The sequence below is a fragment of the Phodopus roborovskii genome, unplaced genomic scaffold (assembly GCF_943737965.1).
Source record: "Phodopus roborovskii unplaced genomic scaffold, PHOROB, whole genome shotgun sequence".
NCBI classification, from domain to species: domain Eukaryota; kingdom Metazoa; phylum Chordata; class Mammalia; order Rodentia; family Cricetidae; genus Phodopus; species Phodopus roborovskii.
This window is the reverse complement of record NW_026126407.1, coordinates 24807763-24828061: the sequence shown is the minus strand read 5'-3', so window position 1 is coordinate 24828061 and position 20299 is coordinate 24807763. Positions and strand designations below refer to the sequence as shown.

Sequence of the window (20299 nt, the reverse complement as noted above, 5' to 3'; positions counted from 1 at the left end):
GTACCACAGTCTTTACCAAATTGCCCTGCTTTCTTTGCTGTGTTCCTTTGTGTCTACAGTAGAAACTGTAAGTTAAGGAACTTGTGGGCTTAATGTGATAGTTGTTATTTTACATATTTTTCTCTTAGAATCTGAGGAAGAAGTAGAAGAACCTGAAGAAAGACAGCAGACACCTGAGGTGGTGCCTGATGATTCTGGGGCTTTCTATGAGCAGACAGTCAGGTAAGGGAACTTCTCTTCACATGCCCAGGCTTGCAACAAGAAGTTGAATTGTGTTGGAGACAGATATGTCTTCTAAAGATTAATCTTAGGCAATGATCAGGGGCTGGGTGTCTAAATACATCAAGTCCTGGGTTTGATGCTCAGCACTGCCTAAGTCAGGTATGGAGACATGCCTGTAATCCGATGTTCCAGAGGCTGAGCAGAGAGGATTGCTGTGAGTTTCCTCATAGCCTAGAGGGGCTATGAGGAAAGCAATGGTAATTTTCTAGGAAAACATTTCAAAATTTTTGACTAGGTAGCAATATGCAGCTTGTTTATTTTTATAGCCTTTACTGTGAAAACTACTTAGATAATATTTATGAGTTTCTTTTTTGGTTCAGGTTACTAATTGTATCTTGGGAAAAGGAGTTCACTGTGTAGCTGAGACTACCCTGGAACTTTTAGGATTATTTGTTCCAGCCTTCCAGATGCTAGGATTGCAGGTGTGCACACAAGTATCAGAAGGATTTACTTAAGTAGATGAATAAAGTTTCAAAGCTGTAAGTTAAGCAGTAATGATCAGTTTCACAGTCCAGTACTGTGGCTCAGAGTAGGCTGGGTGGAGCAGGACATTTTGATTCCTGAGACATCATGATGGAAGGAGAGAGCTCTGACCTCCATGGGTATATCATGACACACATGGCCAGCCCCCCTCCTTATAATAAGTAAATGCAATAAAAATTTTAAGCTGAGACTTCTCAGCTGCGATAAGAGAGCACTTGCTGCTCTTGCAGAGATTTGAGTTCCCACCACCCACCCACATGGCGGCTTAGAACCTCTTTTAACTCCAGTTTCAGGGGTTCTGATGTGTTCTTCAGTATGTACATTCAGAAACATACAGAGATAAATGAAAAGACAAGTTTTGGGCTATGTGACAAAACCCTTCTTTAAAATTATTTTCTCATGGCCTCAAACAATGAGTATAATGTCTTTTTATTTATTTATTTATTTTTGGTCCTGCTCCTGGTGCAGAAATTTTTTTTGATGGGCCAAAATGTGTACTGTTGCTATGGATGTTCCACGTGTCAATAATTAGTACTGAAAGCTTTCAAAAGTTTACCAAGGTGTGGTCACACCTGTTCACTCTGGCTGAGAGTGAATGTGCTTTACCACAGACCTACTGAGGTCAGGTGCTGGCAGGAAAAACATGGCCAGGGACAGTGTTGTTGGCAACTGGTATAGAAATGTAACCATGGTTTTGAGGTGTGACTGATGTCTTCTCTCCCTGAATTCCTTGTGGGTTTTTTTTTTTTTTTTAAATTCATATGTATTTTATGGTGTTATGTATATGGGTGTTTTGTCTATATGTATGTCTGCAAAACAGAATAGGAAATCCGCTTACATTGTAGACAGTTGTGAGCTGCCATGTGAGTACTCGGAATTGAACTCAGGGCCTCAGGGAAAAACAGCCAGTGCTCTTAGCCACTGAGTCATCTCTTTAGCCATCTTGTATGTTTTTATCGGAGCTGTTCTGTGTGGCTAAAGCCACACAGTTGATAACACTGTCTTGGATTTTGAAATTGGCTGACCTCACTAGTCATGTTGGGCTTGAGCTAGGCCTCAGAGAATTTGACTTTTCTCCATTCAATACAATGCTTCTGTGATACATATAAAAAAGCTAATTAATAGTAATTGAATGAGTTGATTCTCTTTGATCCTTCTGATTGTATGTTCATCAGAATTTAGCAAACAGCTTTCTCTGGAGTAATTAGGTGGCTCTAAGTGTCTGGGTTCTCAAATTCTCCCATAACAGCAACGACTTGGAGGAGCATTTAGAGGAGCCTGTTGTGGAGCCAGAGCCGGAACCAGAGCCAGAGCCGGAACCGGAACCTGTGCCTGACATCCAGGAGGACAAGGCTGAGCCTGTGTTGGAGGAAGCTGCTCCCGAGGATGTGCAAAAGAGTGCTTCCCCGGCCCCAGCGGATGCTGCCCCAGCACAGGAGGACTTAAGGGTATGGGTTGTGGCTTAGCACTACGTTCCTGTTTTTGTTGTGCTGAAGATCAGTCCTAGGCCATGAGTAGATGTGCAGTGTCCTGGCGTTGGCTGTTACAGAGACTGCTGCTAGGGAGACTAATTCACATGTCTCCCAGCCTGGCCTCAAACTCCATACAGAGCTGATCTTTTGCTCCTGATCCTGATTGCTCTGTCCTGAACTGGGCTTGTAGTTATGTGCTACCGTGCCTGATTTATAAGGCTCTGGGAGCTAAACCCAGGACTTTGTGCAAGCTGCTAACAGAGCCACATTCCCCACTCTCTGCTAGTTTTGTTTTTTTTTTTTGGAGACAGGATTTCTCTGTGTAGCTCTGGCTATCCTAGAAGTTGCCCTGTAGGCCAGACTGGCTTTGAACTGAGAGATCCTCCTGCCTCTGCATCCTGAGTGCTGGGATTAAAGGTGTGCTCCTGGCCTTCTGCCAGTTTATTTTTAAAATCTCTTTTCTCCACCATAATTACTTGATTGACTTTGAGTTGGTCTCACTGTGTAGCCTAGATTAGCCTTTCTTAGTCTCCGAAGTATTGGGATTATAGGGGTGTACTGATATGCTTGGCTGCTTCCAAGACAGTTTTATAAGCTGTACTCAGTTTGTAAGCTGGCAGATGCTTGTAGACTCCGCTGCTTGTGATTGATGCAGAGGTATATGGGAAGCAGAAGTTAGTGACTATACTTAACTTCTCTGATGTGTCTTATCTTTCCTAGACGTTTTCTTGGGCGTCTGTCACTAGTAAGAACCTTCCTCCCAGTGGGGCTGTTCCAGTGACAGGGACACCACCCCATGTGGTAAAAGTGCCGCCTTCACAGGTAAGTGTCTGAATCTAGGACTTGGTGGATTTAACCACTTTGGAAGTGAGCATCAACAGGTGTAGAGAATGGGAGGTTGGTGTACAGGGAGGGAGAGAAGAGCAGGTAGGTGGTGGTGGTTCACTCATGGGTTCATTGAGGACCCAGCAGGGTGGTGAACTCTGCAGTAGCCAGAGTTGCACTTGGCCGGAAAGCAGGGTCTTCTTCATGTGAAGTTTTCTTTCTATGAGGGTGTGCATACACATGGGTCTGTGCATGCCTGTGGAGGCAAAGATGAACTTCCATGTTGTTCCTTGGGGCTGTGCACATTGGAAAAAAAAATTCTTTTTGAGGCAGGGTCTTTGTGGACCTGGAGCAAATTAGGTGAGGTTGGCTAGTCAGCCTCAGAGAGCTACCTATCTTCCTTGGAGCCAGAATTGCTGTTTTCTTGCTTAATTTTAAGAAACTAGACAAGGAGTGGGAGAGATGGCTTGGCTCTTAGGAGCATTTACTGCTCTTGGAGAGGACTGGGATTCAATTCCCAGCTCCCACATGGTGGCTTGCTGTTGTTTGTAACTCCAGTCTTAGGGGATCCAGTGTCCTCTTCTGACCTCTCTAGGTGGTGAGTGCACTTGGCGCGGAGAGACTTGTGGATTTCTCTGTATTGTTTTGGAGACTGTCTTGGAACTCACTCTGTAGACCAGGCTGACCTCAAATTCACAGAGATCCACCTGCTTTTGCTTCTGAGTTCTGAAACTTAGGTGGCATTTGTCACCACCATCTGGCAGGAACATGTAATTGTAATTTAATAAAATTATTTTTATTGTTCGGTATGGGTATTTTGCCTGAAAGTATGTTTGTATATCATGTACCTGTCTGCTGTCCTCGGAGACCAGAAGAGGGCATAGTGGTTCCTGGGACTGCAGTTATGGTTACGAGCAAGCAGGTGGGAACTGAACTTTGGTTCTTAGGAAGAGCTACCAGTGCTCTGAACTATGAACCATCACGTGGGTGGGTGGCTGGATTAATGGCTCAGCGGTTAAGAGCTCTTAATGCTCTTGCAGCTAGCTGATCTGGGTTCACAACCATCTGTAATTCAAATTCAGGGGGATCCAATGCTCTCTTCTGGCCTTCTCCAACACAGACTTACACAGAGTGCATAGAGAAGCATGCAAGCAAAACACTCATACACAAAAGATAAAAAAGAAAAAATGAAAAATAAATAACAAGGCTGGCGAGATGGCTTAGTGGGTAAAGGCACCTGCCACCAAGCCTCACAACCTGAGTTGGATATGTGGGACCCATTTGTATGTGTGTATGGCATGTGCATAGCATTTCTGTATTTACACATAATAAATGTAATTAATTTTTTTTAAAAGAAAAATACCAACAGATAAGCTACTTTGGCTCCCCACAAAGGGTAATCAGTAACTTTTTTTTTTTTTTTTTTTTTTTTTTTTTTTTTTTTTAAGCCCCGTCCAGAATCTAAGCCTGAATCTCAAATTCCACCACAAAGACCTCAGAGAGATCAGAGAGTTCGAGAGCAACGGATCAATATTCCTCCTCAGAGGGGACCCCGGCCAAGTAAGAGCTTTGGTGACCAGTCTGGCTTAGGGTGGTTTTGAGAGGTGACCTCTCGGTCTGGATGGTGTAGTGGAACACGACTTCATTCTGGGTGGAGGGAGACTTGTTTGTGAAGGGCCTCTAAGAGTCTTGTTTTGTCTCTGAAGTCCGTGAGGCTGGCGAACCAGGAGATGTGGAACCTAGAAGGATGGTGAGGCACCCTGACAGTCATCAGCTCTTCATCGGGAACCTGCCACATGAGGTTGACAAGTCGGAACTGAAGGATTTTTTCCAAAGTAGGTGCTGAATCTCTGTGTGGTTCTGATTTCCTAGACAGCGCCACATAGTGGAGGCACAGGTGTAATGTCAGGTCCTTAGTAACAAGGACAGCAGACTTAATGGTCTGCATAGTCCAGTTCTGGAATGAAACTTTGCTTCCACAAAATAACAGATGGCTTAACTGCCACTTCCCTTGAGCATGACACCAACTGTGAAATTCCACCCTGACCTCAGTGTCATGAGTTGTAGGCATGCTACAGCGTTGCTCGAAACTCCTTCACAGTGGTGAATAAGGAGCATTTAAGATGTAATGCATTGTCTTTTACACTTGGGTCTGCTCTCCAAGATCCAAAGCTCACAAACTGAAACCCTTAGATCTTGGTTAGTATAAGCATTCATCTAAGGGACATTTGAATTCTGCATTTTAATATGACATCTTGGAAATCATTTTAAATTCATTAGCACATATTTGCTTGATGTAAGCTGAATGTTGTAAAGCTGGGTGTCTCCAAAGAAGTTATGAGCTCTTTGCACTTACAGATTATGGGAACGTGGTGGAGCTGCGCATTAACAGTGGCGGGAAGTTGCCCAACTTCGGTTTTGTTGTGTTTGATGATTCTGAGCCTGTTCAGAAGGTCCTTAACAATAGGGTAAGCAGATTTGCATCTATCTGTGTGTGTGTGTGTGTTTTAAGGTTTATTTTTATTTTATCTGTGTGCGTTTTGACTGCATGTATGTGTGTGTGCCAGGTGTGTGCAGTGCCCTCAGCGAGAAAAGTGGGGATACATCCCCTGACATTGGAGTTACCTATTTTGATAACTGCCAGAGCTTCTGACCCTCTGCATTTCGCTGTGCTGAGAGATGTTTACTGCATTCACTTCGGTCTTTGTTTGTTTGTGGTTTTAGGACTGCCTCCTTAAGTATCACTTTCCAGCCAGGAGGCCATGTTCACATTCTTCCTTAAGTGCCTCACTTTCTCAATCCTAAGCTGCTAGCTAGTATTGGGAGTTTAAGGGTAGTTTTATAGTTTTACTTGAACAGTAGCAGTATTTTGTCCCAATATGAGAAGGTTTTTAACTACAAAGTTGTGGAGGCATCTTTATACCATTGTGTTTACCTGAAGTTTGCTTTAGTTATTAGTAAGTTACTCATGTTTCCGGGCTGTTTAAATTGGCTCTTTTCAACTTCCTGCACAGCTCGCCACATGTGCACGTATTAGTAACATGAGTTCAACAGAAGCAGGTTTGTAAGACTGGCTGATTGAAAGCTCCTTTGCTCCTTAGGGTAGCTTTGTTCACTTGTGATAGTCACGGTCAGGGGCCGGTCTCAGTGTCTGCTTTCCTTGTTCCTCACAGCCCATCATGTTCCGAGGCGCAGTCCGTCTGAACGTGGAGGAGAAGAAGACAAGAGCTGCTAGGGAAGGCGACCGCAGGGATAACCGCCTTCGGGGACCCGGAGGTCCCCGTGGTGGGCCGAGTGGTGGGATGAGAGGCCCTCCTCGAGGAGGCATGGTGCAGAAACCAGGCTTTGGTGTGGGCAGGGGGATTGCAACTCCAAGGCAGTGAATTACTTGGCCCAGATCTCCACACAGCACACAGCCCTGGCTCCTGCAGAATGGTGAATTCCTTCAACCAGCCTTTGGTGTCTTGGAGTAGTCTATTATAAACTGCTCGAGTTTGTACAATTTTAATTTCGCTTGTGTTCATGGTGTGTGCCCCCCACGCCCCCTTTCCTCCCCCTGACCTTTTAGTCCTTCACTTCCAGTTTTCCGGAACGATACTTTAGGAGGAGTAGGATTTTAAAGAAGAGGAGGGAGTCTCACCTTCCTGCTCACGCTGCAGATACAGACTGGAGTGTAACGGCCATTCCCCAAAGGAGCACGTCTCACTTCTCAGTGACAATGGATGTTTCATTTGTTGGGAGACACAGGATTTGATAAACATTTTGGAAGCAGGAAAAATCCATATTATCTGTCAAGAGTCACGACTCCTTTCTGGTGTGGAAAAATTGCCTTTTGGCAACTGCCACTGGGTTCCCGCTGGTGTGGCTAGCTGAATAAAAGGTGTTTCCAGAACTTTATTCTTTTGACATGTGATTACCAAACAGTTCCAAACCTCTGTTTTTACCATTGGATTTTAAATTGTGACATAGCCTGTCAATGTCTAGAACGCAGCTAAGGATTTCTGTTGAACTGTTAGTTTTTTTGAGGTAGAGTTTTTCATGTTTTATTTGTATTTGTAAAAAAAAAAAAAAAAAAAAAAAAAGAAAAAAAAAAGGACAAAAAAATCCCCGCAAGAAAACAACCCCCAAATCTGATAACAAAACCAAGCAAAACTGTGCCTTCTATTTATCTTTGATTCCGGTCCTGGCAATTGTTGAAAGAAAAGTAATAAAGATTCTAGATTTGTTTTCAGATTCAGAGTATGTGGGGGAACTGTAGAATTTTTTTGATCACGTGTATGTGTCGTGTTAACATTGTTCTGCCTTATCCTAAAATCACGCCTCAGACTGGACCGCTTTTGAGGAAGGTGCTTCTGTGAGGCCTCTGACCTCAGTGGCTGACAGCCACGTTCTACTCTGCTGTCTGTTGGGTTCCTGATGGGTCCCTCAGAAGGATTTGGCTTGAATCTCGGACTTGGCTAATGTGCTCCAGGGTCTGCATTTTTTTTTTCTTTAAATCATAGCCATATGGTAAATTTTCTATTTTGTTACGGTTCTCTTACTGATGGACATGCAGTGGGTGTTCTTGGAAAAGGCCAATTTTTATTAAAATATTTCTGGAAGAAAACTTCATTTGGCAATGTAGACTGCTAAAACTCACTTCACAGTGTTGTGTTGAGTGCTATGTGTGAAGTGGGTGAAGGTTTTGTTTATACAGCCTCGGTGTGTGGACAACCAAATTGTCAAGTCTAACTTTTCCTAATGTTATTTGTGTGCGTGTGCGCATGTGTCCGTGTGTGAGAGGGATGTGTGTGTGTTCACACATGGGTGTACCACAGTGTACTCATGGGAGTCAGAGGACAGATTGGGTGCCAGTCCTTATATATTCCACCCTGTTTGAGACAGTCTTATTTTTCCCTGCATATACCAGGCTAACTGTCCCATAAGCCACAGGCAGTCCAGGACTGCAGACATGTGCCAGGACTGGCTTTTCTGTGGATTCAGATCTTAATTTTTTTGGGGGGAGGGGGTTCGATACAATATTTCTCTGTATTGCTTTGGAGCTTGTCCTGGAACTAGCTCTGTAGACCAGGCTGGCCTGGAACTCACGGAGATCCACCTGCCTCTGCTTCCCGAGTGCTGGGAATAAAGGCATGCACCACCAATGCCGGCCGGCTTTCTTTCTTTCTTTCTTTTTTTTTTTTTTTTTTAAGATCTTCACACTTGAACATGCTAGTCATTCCCCAGCCCTCTAATGCTCATTTTGAATTTTGGTCATGGATAGGTAAGTTCTAGTTTTGTTGTCAGGCTAGTTTGGATGAAAAAGAGGTTTGGGCTTAGTACTTCACAGATCTGAGTATTGGTAGTATCTACAGGTGATGACTGGCTTAGGGTCAGTTTAAATATCTTCATTTGTTTCAGGTCAGTGAATATAGCAAAGTGATCAGCATGTACTTGTAAAGTGTTGGGTGGCACATTACTTTAATCCCAGTACTCACTTGTGTCTATGTGAGGCTAACCTGGTCTATGAAGCAAGTTCCATTCCAGGCAAGGCTGTGTAGTGTGACCTTGTCAAAAAACAAAAGGCAGCCAAAGAGAGAAGAAAGGTGCCCCAGACTACTTCTGGAAAACACCGAAGCAGTGCACATTGGCACAGGCCTATAGTCTCAGATAGTAGGCCATGGGCACAGGAAACTCTCAAGTTCAAAGCCAGCCTGGCCTATGTAATAAGGTCTGTCTCAGTAACTCGATAAATCTGAAAATGATTTTCACAGTTGAGTACCAAGTTCAATAGAAGTTCTCTCCAGCCAGCGGACTAACCCAAAGAGGTGATTGGCATTTAGCTCTGTAAGTTGAGGTCTCATGGGATCATAGCTCCTCCCCTCACATTCTTTGGAGGTACAGGGTACAGGGAATGTGATGGGGTTGGAAGATGGGAGGAAATGCTGTTCTCCAACCTCAGCACTGCACATGGGTGTGTTCCATGCCTTTGTGCATGTGTGTGTCTGAATTGCTTGTGACAGGTTAGGGAACTACTTGAGCCCCACTTCACAGCAGCGGGGTCGGGGTGGGGGTGCTTTGAAAGGGCATGGGCCTGACAGGACTTGGCAGCACAGTTGGCACTGAGAGTCTTGGTGTCAGTCTGTCAATATTGACACCACTTCAAGCCTAAACCTCAGCTTAGAGGTGTCCTTAGTCACCCAGAAAGCACAGGGTCTCTGTAAGTGGCTGACCCTCAGCCTTCTCAGATGAAATTAAGATTTGGTCTATAGGGATGACTGGTTCTGCATAGTTCTTTGCCATTGAGCAGGGTCTTAACCTGGAATTGTATTTTAGCCAAGTGAGTCCTAGTCTTTGATTTATGTGTACCTATGTGTGTGTGTGAATGCTTGCCATGTGTGTGCAGGTGCTTGGGAAAGTCAGAAGATGTTGATGATCCCCTGGAGTTGGAGTTACAGGTGAGTGGGCCCTCCTACATAGGTGCTGGGAACTGAACTCATGTCCTGGAAGAGCAGCAACATGTTCTTAGCCACTGAGCATCTCTCTCTCCAGCCCTGAGTCTCTGTTAGAAGTAAGTAAATTGTAACCCAAATGTCTTATTTGCTTTCATGGTGAGTGGTATTCTTGTGTTCTCCAATCTCAGCTGCTGCTGGGGAGCCAATGGGAGTTGGATAGTTCATATAAAGGCCAGTGGCACATACTTGTAGTCCTGGTGTGCAGGAGGCCAGGTGAGAGAGGTTTGAGTTCAAAATCAACCTTGATTACAAAGCATGAGCCTGTCTCAAAAAAAGAAAAAAAAATACAGGAAAAAAAAGTGAACCCATTTAATTTCATGTCTATTCTGGATTATGGTACAAGGGGAGATGGTGTGAAGCATTTGAATGAGCAGGCAGGGATTCTGGGCAGTGTCATCTGTATTTAGTAGGAGCCCATTTCCAGATGTGGACTGAGTGTTCTAGAGTGGGATTACCACTTCACAGACCTGAGTTGTGGCAATACTCAACCGTAGTGCCCTGTTCCTTTAGGAAAGTAAGCTCATTGACTGCCTTCTATAGAACTCCGCCTCCATCCCCCCCTCCCCACCCAGGGATGGATGCATTTACTATCTCAGCGAGCTGGTTTTTGTAAGGACGGTAGGGGAGGGTACAGGTGTGCAGTCTGTGTGGAAGCCAGAGGATAGATAACCTTTAGTGTTCCTCAGGAGTCATCCACCATGTTTTGTTTGTTTTGAGATGGTCTCACTATGTAGCTCTAGCTGTTCTGGAACTTGCTGTATAGACTAACCACCTCTTTAACTTGCAAACACCTTCCTCTGTCAGAGGTTGGGCCTGGGCCACACACTTGCAGTCTGAGTAGGTATATGGGGAGGCACCTACATTGAAGTCCCTAAGTAATGGCTGAGACAGTGGTACCACCACACCATGCTCTACCCTGTTTTTTGGGTTTTGAAATAAGTCTTCTCACTGAGACCTGTTGTTCTCACTAGGTTAGGTGGCCAGCCAGTGAGCTCGGGATCCTCCTGCCTGCCTCCCCAGTGCAGTGATTACAAATGTCTTTTGCAAATTGAACTCAGGACCTCATGCTTGTGTGGCAAGCACTTTACAGAATGAACAATCTCTTCAACCTTGCTAATGTGATGTTTTAAACTTGAAACTCAGCTGTCACTTTCTCTGAGGTCCTTTGGCATTCTATATTCAGTATGGTGGTGCTTTTAGTCCCCAGGGGCAGGGTTTTGGGTGGAAGCACCACCCTGTTGAGCTCCTGCCAGGTTATGTATGTGTCACTTGACTTGTGGGGTGAGGCTCCAGCATGTAGAGTGACAAGAGTCCAACTCCTGGACATGTTGAGCTCATAGCTTCCCATGCCTTCTCTTCCCTGAACATGTGCCTGTGTCTCCAGCCCCATCTCTCTCATCCCAGTTTTTGTTTTTTGTTTTTTTAAAGACAGGGTTTCTCTGTGGTTTTGGAGGCTGTCCTGGAACTAGCTCTTGTAGACCAAGCTGGTCTCAGACTCATAGAGATCCGCCTGCCTCTGCATCCTGAGTGCTGGGATTAAAGGCGTGTGTCACCAACGCCAGGCTTCATACCAGTTTTTGTCAAGACTCAGTTACTGTTCAGAGAGTAAGTGAACAAATTCACCCCCACCCCCATTTTGTTTTATCCCTGTTCGAAGTTAAGCAGTAGCTCATGATTCAGCCTGGAGTTGGAATTAGCTGTTTTACCACTGTTAAGTTCTTAGGGAACTGAGAACTGATGCTTAATTCCTGTATCCCACTGGGAGGCACCTACCTTGAAGTGTTGGCTGAGTCTGTGACTGGAGGTAGCCTTCAATCAATTTCAGATTGTGTGACATTTCAGTACAGGACATTCTTGGGAGACTGGGGGTGAGGGGCCATTCATGAGGAGGAAGTCCCTGGTCTAAGTATCCTTCCTGGATGTCCCTAGTCCATTTTAGGCATTGTCCCTGCAGAGCAAATGGTTTCTCACAAGCTCGCTTACTCATGCTCCACCCTGCTAGAAGTGAGTGGTTAGTTTCCCTTCTTGCTCCCCGCATCCAGTCTTCAGAAAAGTCTCATCATGCTACTCGACAGACTTGACACCACACTCCTCCAACCTCCATTTCACTGGTCTTCACCTCTTTAGACGAATCTTTCAGAAACAGCCCTGGCCTTGTGCCTCTGTCTCACCACCCCCAGAGACTGTAAGCCCTTGGCAGCAGGCTCTGTGAGTGAGTCACCTTTGTTAAACTCCAGTGGTGTCGACCAATAAATATACTTCATTAAACATATGTTCTTATTTCTGAATATGAAATTCTAGTGGAATGCTTCCCAGGTTACACACGGATTTTTCTCTGGGGGTAACTAGGATTTCAGAAGTTCTCACATATTGGTAAGTATAACAATTAAGAGTAGTTAACCACAGAAAATTTCAGAAAACTTTAATTTTTTTTCCATTTGAATTGGCATGGATATGTGTTTATGGATGGCTCAATAAATATACTTTTATATACAGCACATAAATTTTACATTCCATCTTAAAATTGCAGAAATAGATTTTTTAACAAGCTAAAATAACCTGAACCAAAACAAAGTAAAAATAACAAAACACAAAACAAAACAAAAAAAAGACCCAAAAAACAAAAAAACCCTGCCATAACTTTAATGACTTCATGCAAAAAAGGGAAGGGGCCAGAGGGAATTGCTAGTTCAAGGTTGAATGTCCAATGAGAAGTAAAAATAGTACATTAAGGAAGCGGTTGCTTAGCACGCTGCTTAAGGTGGGAGCCAGACAGATCCTTAACTGCAGCTTTAAGGCCATACCTAGTTTATACATATGTACAAAGAAGTTTCCATAGAAAACACATGGTCACATTCTCTTCTGGGAAAGGATGAGGAACTTCTGTGAGAGTAATTCAGACCCAATTTTCCAGGTCAATTAATCAGAGATGTCCCAGAACTGCTACTCAGCAATCTGCTTTGGCTATGTGGCTTGTGGAAACCTCTCCCATTGTGGGCGATCAAGTGCTTTACAGCTCAGCCCCACAGTGCCCAGCTAAGCAGGACTCTCACATCCTATCAACTTAGACAAATGTAGGCATCTTACCTCTAATGGACTCCTCATCCACACTGGCACTGTGATAGGAAGGATGGCAGGATGCCTTTCTGTTCTAGGGTTGAAATGCCTGGGGAATCAGTCTTCCAGGGAGCATTTCCTACCTGTTTTAAAGGACTGACTTCTCCCTTGGGCATTGTAAAACATTTCAGGTGAAAGCTAACTTTTCTGAGGGAGGAAAAAGGAAATATAAAGTTACTCAGAGAGTCATCTGGAGTTTGTTCTGTCTAAAAACCAAGCCAGGGGACTTTTAAGACAGGTTAGTTCTGTGCTAATACCTAGATGGGTGAACTAGAGATGACAAAGGGCAGTCCTTTGGAAGTGACTCCCAGGTCCACAGGAAGTCATTTGCTTTGGCAAGGTTTGGGTGAGACTGAAGTGGCACATTGTTCCCACTGGCAGGAGCCAGCTCATCTCTAATTAGTGAAGTGCATCTGAAGTCCAGATGAGACTGGAGAACTTACCAGGTCTGAGATGAAGGAGGCAAACGCAGCATCGCCCCAGTGCTGTAACCACCCAGGCATGCTGAAAGCCAGCCCAGTCTGGTTAGGAAGCCCCGTGGCTTATTTGAACAGTCACTTTGAGTGGCACTCTTAGTTCTCGCTTGGATCCCAACAGGGCTATCACGAGGTTGATCCTGCCAATAACGAAGGCTTTACAGTAGTTATTTATGGTTTTGTCCTGACCACTTGGTTTTTGAGACAGGCTTCTGCTATGTAGCTCAGGCAGGACTGGAGCTCACTATCAGGGTTAGATCTTTCTGCTTCTGCCCCTGTGTGCTGGGATTACAGCCATGTACCACCACAAATGGTTGTCTTGGTCACTTTGTGATTCATTTGTTTATTCCAAGTGTATGGCAACTGAAGACATGTATTTTATCCAGTTTTTCAAGTTTTTTTTTTTTTTCCCCCCCTTGAGGCCACTGCCTTTGCTATGTCAATCTTTTGTAAGCAGAACTCTGGTTGCTTAAATTAAAAGAAAAAAAAATGAGAACGTTGCTCCCTCTGTTGTCTGGAGTATGCATGTTAGCAAGCATGCAGTAGGCATTGTATGTGTGTCCAGTATGAGGAAGATGTAAGATGAGCCCCTTTGGAATCCAGTTCATTCATCTCATTTTAACTTCTTAGAGGTGATATTATTATCATGGTTCCAGTGCTGGAAGATGGAATTACTATGACATGAAATTGGATGGGTTTAAAATGTGCAATTTATCTCATCCAACACTTGAGCTTCATTGATAGCATTCTGGGTAAATTGGCATGCCGAGAGCACAATGTCTTTTAATATGAGGTAGAGGTAGAAATGCATCTAGCATGGAGAACGTTAGTCTACCCAACTGCTTATGTGAAACCCCCTCCTCGAGCTAAGACTTGGGGAACAATCTTTTATGGAGGGAGATACTATGACTCATTCCCCCAAAATAACCCTCCTGAATTTGCCATGGGAAAGAAGGCAAATTCCTGAGGGGGGGAACCTGCCCCTTTGCACATTTGCATCTGTGATGGCATGACAGCATCTGCTTCCTGTCATCTGTATTTTCAACTCCATACCAGTTTTTCCTTGTTTGAGTTTGTGCCTGGAATAAATCTCTAGGTTGGGAAGTGATTTTTAGATGCAGCTAAGAAGGAAAACAGCATGCTGGACTTCTCCTCCAGGTCTTCAGCTAGATCAACAACAAGGTGATGTCTGGACCACAAACTCGGCTCTAGAAATACCTTCAGTATACTGCCCAGTATGTGGTTCGGTGGTAGAGCACTAGCCTTGCATGCCACAGGCTATAGGTTCCATCCCCAGCACCACAGGGGTGAGGGAAACAGATAGAAGTACTGGTCTTCACTGTCTGCAGCTCGTGCCCCATCAGTTAATTGCCACAGGAAGAACTTTTCAGTGTTCCATGCAGAGCCACAGCTTTCAGGGCTGGGGAGATGGCTCAGTCAGTAAAGTGCTTGTTGCAAAAGCAGGAGGACCTGAGTTTGGATCCCCAGACTCATAGAAGCTGGGTACAGCAACTTCTCACCTCTACACACACGCACATGTACACACACACACACACACACACACACGCACACACACCAGACACACCACAAAATAAAGCCTAACTCCCAGGTTCCAGAGCCTTCTTAGCATAAACTTTTAGCATTTAATGGAATGAACTGATGACCTTTAAGATGTGAGTTCCCAGTGACTATATGCTTCCAAGATCAATGAAATGCGGTTCTCCCATGTGAAGTGCAGAGCTGAGCAGGCTAGGGACATGGGTCAGAAAGGAGATGGAATCTTCTCACTTTGTCCTGACAAATTGCCTAATGAAACCCGCTTCTGCAACATCTCCTGTAAGCATGCCTGATAGGCACAGACCCACCTCTCCTAACCTGACTCCAATCATTACCCTTCACCTGAAAGTGCAAAAAATGCTTACATGAGGCCCCCTCATTTTACTTCTGGATCTCAGCACTTGCTCAGGCTGCCTGAGACTGCTCTGGCTTGTCCATCAGAACTTCACCTGTTCCTTACACGACCGCTCAGCTGGCTTTCCAACACACCACAGTCTACTTTCTCTGTGGCACCCTCCATCTCCCATGCTAGTGGTTGTTTTGGAACCTGAATCATTGCCTCCTACCGGATTTTATTTGGATACTCAGCTTTCATAGTATGCTACTTCCAGACTTAACATAACAAATGTAGTGGGGGTAAAAGAGAGTCATACCTCCATTTATGTCACACGTGGTTATAATCTAGTCTTGGCGGTGACACATGATACTATTGGAGAATTCTCTGGCCCAGGTAGGTTAAGTTGTTAGTATGTAATTTTCATTTGGAGGCCCTCTGAGTCAGGATTCAGAGTGAAACTGTCCTCACTACACAGATGATCTGGGGGCCCTCAGGAAAGAAGCTAACACATTCCTGGGTATGTTACTGCGACAGTTAGTGAGCCTTATTTGCCAACACCCTGGCTTTGGGGTGGAGCTGCAGCAGAGGCAAAGCGAGTCCTGGGAAATAGCAGGGAAGACTTTGAACAGGGAAATGGATTGCCTGGGGTGTTGTGCACATCAAGTTGTCTATTAGACAATTAGACCAGGAACAAGGGGATCCAGAGACAAGCAACTATCTAGTGCTTAGGGGTTTTGTTTTGCAGTAAGAGGGGAGTTGACTTTCTACTTGTTTTCTCTTGTAATTTCATTTCCTCCTTTCATTTCTAGATCTGGGGTGAGAGTGAAGAGCTACTGGACACCCTTTGTTTCTGGACTACTGGTCAGTGTTTGCATTTCAGTTGGCTCTTATCTGAAGATGGTTCCTTTTTACTCTAACACCTGCTTGGGAGAAATAGCTGAACAGCTAGTTGTCCTACAGGGCTAAACCATTTAACTCCTTAACAAGTGGACAAGACCACCAAACAGCAAATGGTTGCCATGGACATAGTCTTTCAGATTTGGGCTCAAATGTCCTATGCTCCAGATCCCTGGAACATCCCAAGAGTGAGATGCTCTCAGCACCTTTGCTACATCTTTCCCTGAATTATTCACAGTCACACCAGGTCTCAACTTGCTCAATTTCAAGGTCAGCCCTTAGAAGTGATGCTTATCTTTGGCTCTGGTGCTTTTCATTGTTCTTCACCTTGAGTGGATGTTAAACTAATTCTAGACTTTGGAAAGGTCTTGTCCTAACTCTTCTTCACTCTAGCCAAGTTTAAACCTTCCCGGCACAAGGATTTTCCCCTGTCTACGGGGTCACAAGTAAGGGATGTTGTCCATATCCTCCAAACACCACTGGTTCTCATCTGCCCTCTAGTTCACTCCTATTTGTCTTTAAACTTCAGTAGCCACTCAGTGGCTTCATCTCAGCAAAGTACCCTGTGTAGCAAGCTGTATTAGCAGATCATTAATCTCGAAGATGAGTTAGTGAATTTATGTTGTTTATGACTACATTTTGAGACAAGAAGAGAGAGCATTAGCTTTTTTTGTTTGCTTGTTTGTTTTTCAAGACAGGGTTTCTTTGTGTAGTCCTGGCTGTCCTGGAACTTGATTTATAGACCAGGCTGGCCTTGAACTCACAGAGATCCGCCTGCCTCTGCCTCTTGAGTGCTGGAATCAAAGGCCACCACCACTGAACATTGGCTTTTGATTAAGATCTCTGATCTTAAATCTAGTTAAAGATGGTATTTACCAGCATTTGAGAAGAAACTAGGATGTTAAACGTTCATATACTGGGATGATCTTAAACAAAAAGATACATACTTTTGATTTTCAGCTGTCAGACTCATTTTAGTGCAGTAACTCTTCTATATTCTACTTTTAGTAACAAAACCATTGATTGTTTCATTTTCTCAATTTTATGCTCATTAACAATGTTAGGGTTCCTTCAAGATCACAGAAGGTGAAATAATCTGTTGAAGGTTAAAAAACATGGACAGGGAAGAGGTAAATGGACATCAGCCAGTCTCAGAACTCAGTTTCCTGGTCTCTGAGGGACCAGACCTGGATACTCTCTGTCAGGCTTTGTCTTGGGCTAGTTATCTTTGGATCCCAGACTCTCACTGTATGCTGTGGGCACTTTATCTTGAGTGGATGTTAAAGGAACTCTAGGCTTTGTAGTTACACTGCTTAGGGAAACCTAAGGTAGGTTCAGAGAGCTTCCAAAAGGTGATGGGTGAGGCCTCTTCCCTTTTTCTGCCATGTAAGTCCTCAAGCCTCCTATAGTAGACCCCTCCTCTGAAGGCTTTTCTCCCCAATAAAATCGACACCGTTGCCATCCCTCATCCCTTTGTCTGTCTCTCCTTTTCACCAACCCACATGCCGGGCAAGCACTCTTCCAACAGAGAGTTCTTTATTTCTCTGGGGACTTTGACCCACTCAAGGGTGTCTTCTCTGTCACTGGGATGTCAGAGCATAGTAGACCAAACCCTTTCCAGGATGTGTGTTTTTCTTGCACAGAGTTCTCATGGTGGAGCCATTAAAACAAGGCACATTGTTGACTCCTCTCTTGTCATAGACCTCTTGTTACGATTTCCTAGAACTGGAGGAAAAGAAAGCAGCTCTCGCTTCAAACTTCTAAAGTAGAAAAACACAATCCATATTCTATTTCGAGAATGTGCCTCCTGCCTGCTTGGGTGGAGACATTTTGTTCTGGTTGAGTCAATGGGCAGAAGTCATTCACCCATTCAGACTCACTGGCTACCTATCAGTTTAAGAAACAGCCTGAGGAAACCCAGCCTCACCTGCCTGGGCAGAAGTAAGGGTGGATAGTGGGTGGAAAGGTCTGAAGATATTCCTGAAACATACTGATGGCTTCCAACGTGACAGTCATTGTTCTGGACTGGGCTTCCAGCCCGGCTGGGAAAGGGCTGTGACTTTCAGAGCCCCGAAGAGGATATACTCTTCTTGTCATCTTCTCCAAAGGATTCAGTCACTGCCAGGGTTGTGACAACCCCCTTTGGGTTCAGCACATTGCAATCAAGTAAGACAGAAGACAATTGTCAGCGGCAGTACTACCTTGACCGGAGTGCCAACCTTCCCTGCAGTCTTACTTACATCATGTCTCGCAAGACATTACTTCTTTTTATGATGCTTGTAAAGGTACACATGATGGAGGAAATGGACCAGTCTTCTTTATTTTTCTCCCGAGTATGAAAAAAAAAAGCTATGGAAAATATTGGTACACTTCTGAAGGGATTACTTTTCTATTTATTGATATGTAGAAAAGGGAATAATTGGGGTGAAACTTCCTTCTTTTTTTCTAGAGTCAATAGAAAAATATATCTCTCTCTGTCTCTGTCCCTTTGTCTCTGTATCTCACACACATTGCCCATTGGAGCCTTTTCCAGGAAGGGTCTTGCAGGTGCTAGAAAGTTCCAGCAGAGGGCAGAGTGGAGCTGCTTAGTTCTGAAACCAGTGGGATTCTGGAAGCTAACAGGATGAGAAGCAGTTGGTGTCCCCACCTAGCTCCTAGAATAAGCTGCAGCTTTGGAGGTGAGTTGAAGTCATCTACTCCTCCATGCATCTTTCCAAGTCTCACACTATGCATGAACACCAGTCTGTACTGAAGAAGAGCTTCAAAACCAGTAGGACATTCTTGGTACGGTCATCAGATTTCCATACAGAACCATCCATTTTATACCTGTAATCCCAGGGCATAGGGCCCTTTGTGCTCAACCTAAAGGGGAAATTAGGAAAGCCTTGCCCTATTCATTGGGAGTCACCTGAAAGCTTTGAATTAAATTATCTTGTTCAAATTCCTTCCTTCCTTTCTTCCTCCCTCCCTTCCTCCTTCTCTCCCTCCCTCTTTGCCTTCCCCTCTCTTCCTTCCTCCCTTTCCTATTTATTTCTTCCTTTCTTTTTGAGTTTTGAGTAAAAGTGGTACAAGAGGAAAAGCAAATTTGCAAATTTTCTGGAGAAGCAACAGGAATTGTATGGGTCAGTGTACCTGTACATAAGTCTACATGCTTGCACAGAGCCCTGAGAAATCAAAACAATGATAAGCTTTGAGTTGTGCAAAGTTGCTCAGTGTAAGCACAGATTCACAGCAGGTAGAGCCAGGGAGAGTTCAGATACTGTCCCAGTCTCTCCATGATGCATTCAGAGAGACCAAAGCTTGCACAGTTACACAAGAGCGTTCTGTGTATTAACCGCGGGCTTGATTAAGGTTGTCTCTTTGCTTGTGGTTTGAAGGACTTCAGTAACATTCCCCAGTATGTCACAAAGATGTGAGTCCATTGCTTGCTGGACCTTTCACCTAGGCCAGGCAGTTCACAATGGACCATTCCAAAAATGATGATATGGGGAGCTCATCTGAGACTGGGCAAACTGTCCATTGATTTCTCAGGGTGATTGTCTCAGGGTGATTCCAGATGCTTCCTGTGGAGACCATTTTGGAAGGTGCTGGGTGATTTTGTGTGAGCCAGAGGTATGACTCAGGTCAGATTCTGATGCCTCTTGTGGTCACCCCATTCACCTAGACTCGAGTCAGTCTAAGTATAGTAAGGAAAATAATCAACAGAAAATAATCAAGTCCCATTGATTATTTTCTGTTAAAAATGTTTGTTACCTAAATGAAGGGAATAAAGTGCCACTAGAAAAGACTGATTGCAGCCTCTCCTAAGATGCATAGCTCTGGAGGACAAGACTCCTCCTCTTGTGCCGAGGAAGGGGCTCATAGCTCCACACACTGGCGTCTTCATCCTGAATGCTGGCTACTCAAGGCCATCTTTGTTTTTTCCTGCTTTGAACATCTTTTATGATGTGAAAAGACAAATGTCAGATGAGAGTCACCCACTCATGGGACTCCCATTGCCCAGGATTTCCTGTAAACAAAGGTCCTGTGCCCCCTCACCCAGAACTGAAACATGGATTGTCTTTTTGGATTGCACAGTCCAAGAGGAGGGAAGGCACAGGCTGGCTGGCCTTGGACCTAGCAGACTACGGGCAGTTCAACTCCCTCTTGCTGGCTGCATAGTATATCTTCTTTACTCAGAGCTCTTGGTCTTTGTCTTGGCTTTATCTGTTTTAGACCCTTCTAGGCATTAGCTTGCATGCCACAGGGAAGGGAGGAATACTCCCCAGGAAAAGTTCACGGCAGGAGACAGGTAGGTATCATCTCTTTGTTCCACTCCTCCATCCTGCCCCTGAGCTCCCTAGCTCCATACAAGGATGC

The 20299-nt window shown here is 44.5% G+C and overlaps 1 protein-coding gene across 2 annotated transcripts in view; it reads left to right on the top strand.

The window, feature by feature from the left end:
- The window catches only part of G3bp1 (G3BP stress granule assembly factor 1), a 28329-nt gene extending 20656 nt beyond the window's left edge, over positions 1-7673 (top strand). For both annotated transcript variants that reach the window (XM_051180636.1, XM_051180637.1), the window contains exons 6-12: positions 129-222; positions 2015-2213; positions 2958-3059; positions 4511-4622; positions 4769-4897; positions 5421-5530; positions 6236-7673. In XM_051180636.1, coding sequence (XP_051036593.1) covers positions 129-222; positions 2015-2213; positions 2958-3059; positions 4511-4622; positions 4769-4897; positions 5421-5530; positions 6236-6445 — 956 coding nt within the window. In that variant the 3' untranslated portion in view covers positions 6446-7673. The remainder of the gene's footprint in view (positions 1-128; positions 223-2014; positions 2214-2957; positions 3060-4510; positions 4623-4768; positions 4898-5420; positions 5531-6235) is intronic.
- The last annotated feature ends 12626 nt before the right edge of the window (positions 7674-20299 follow it).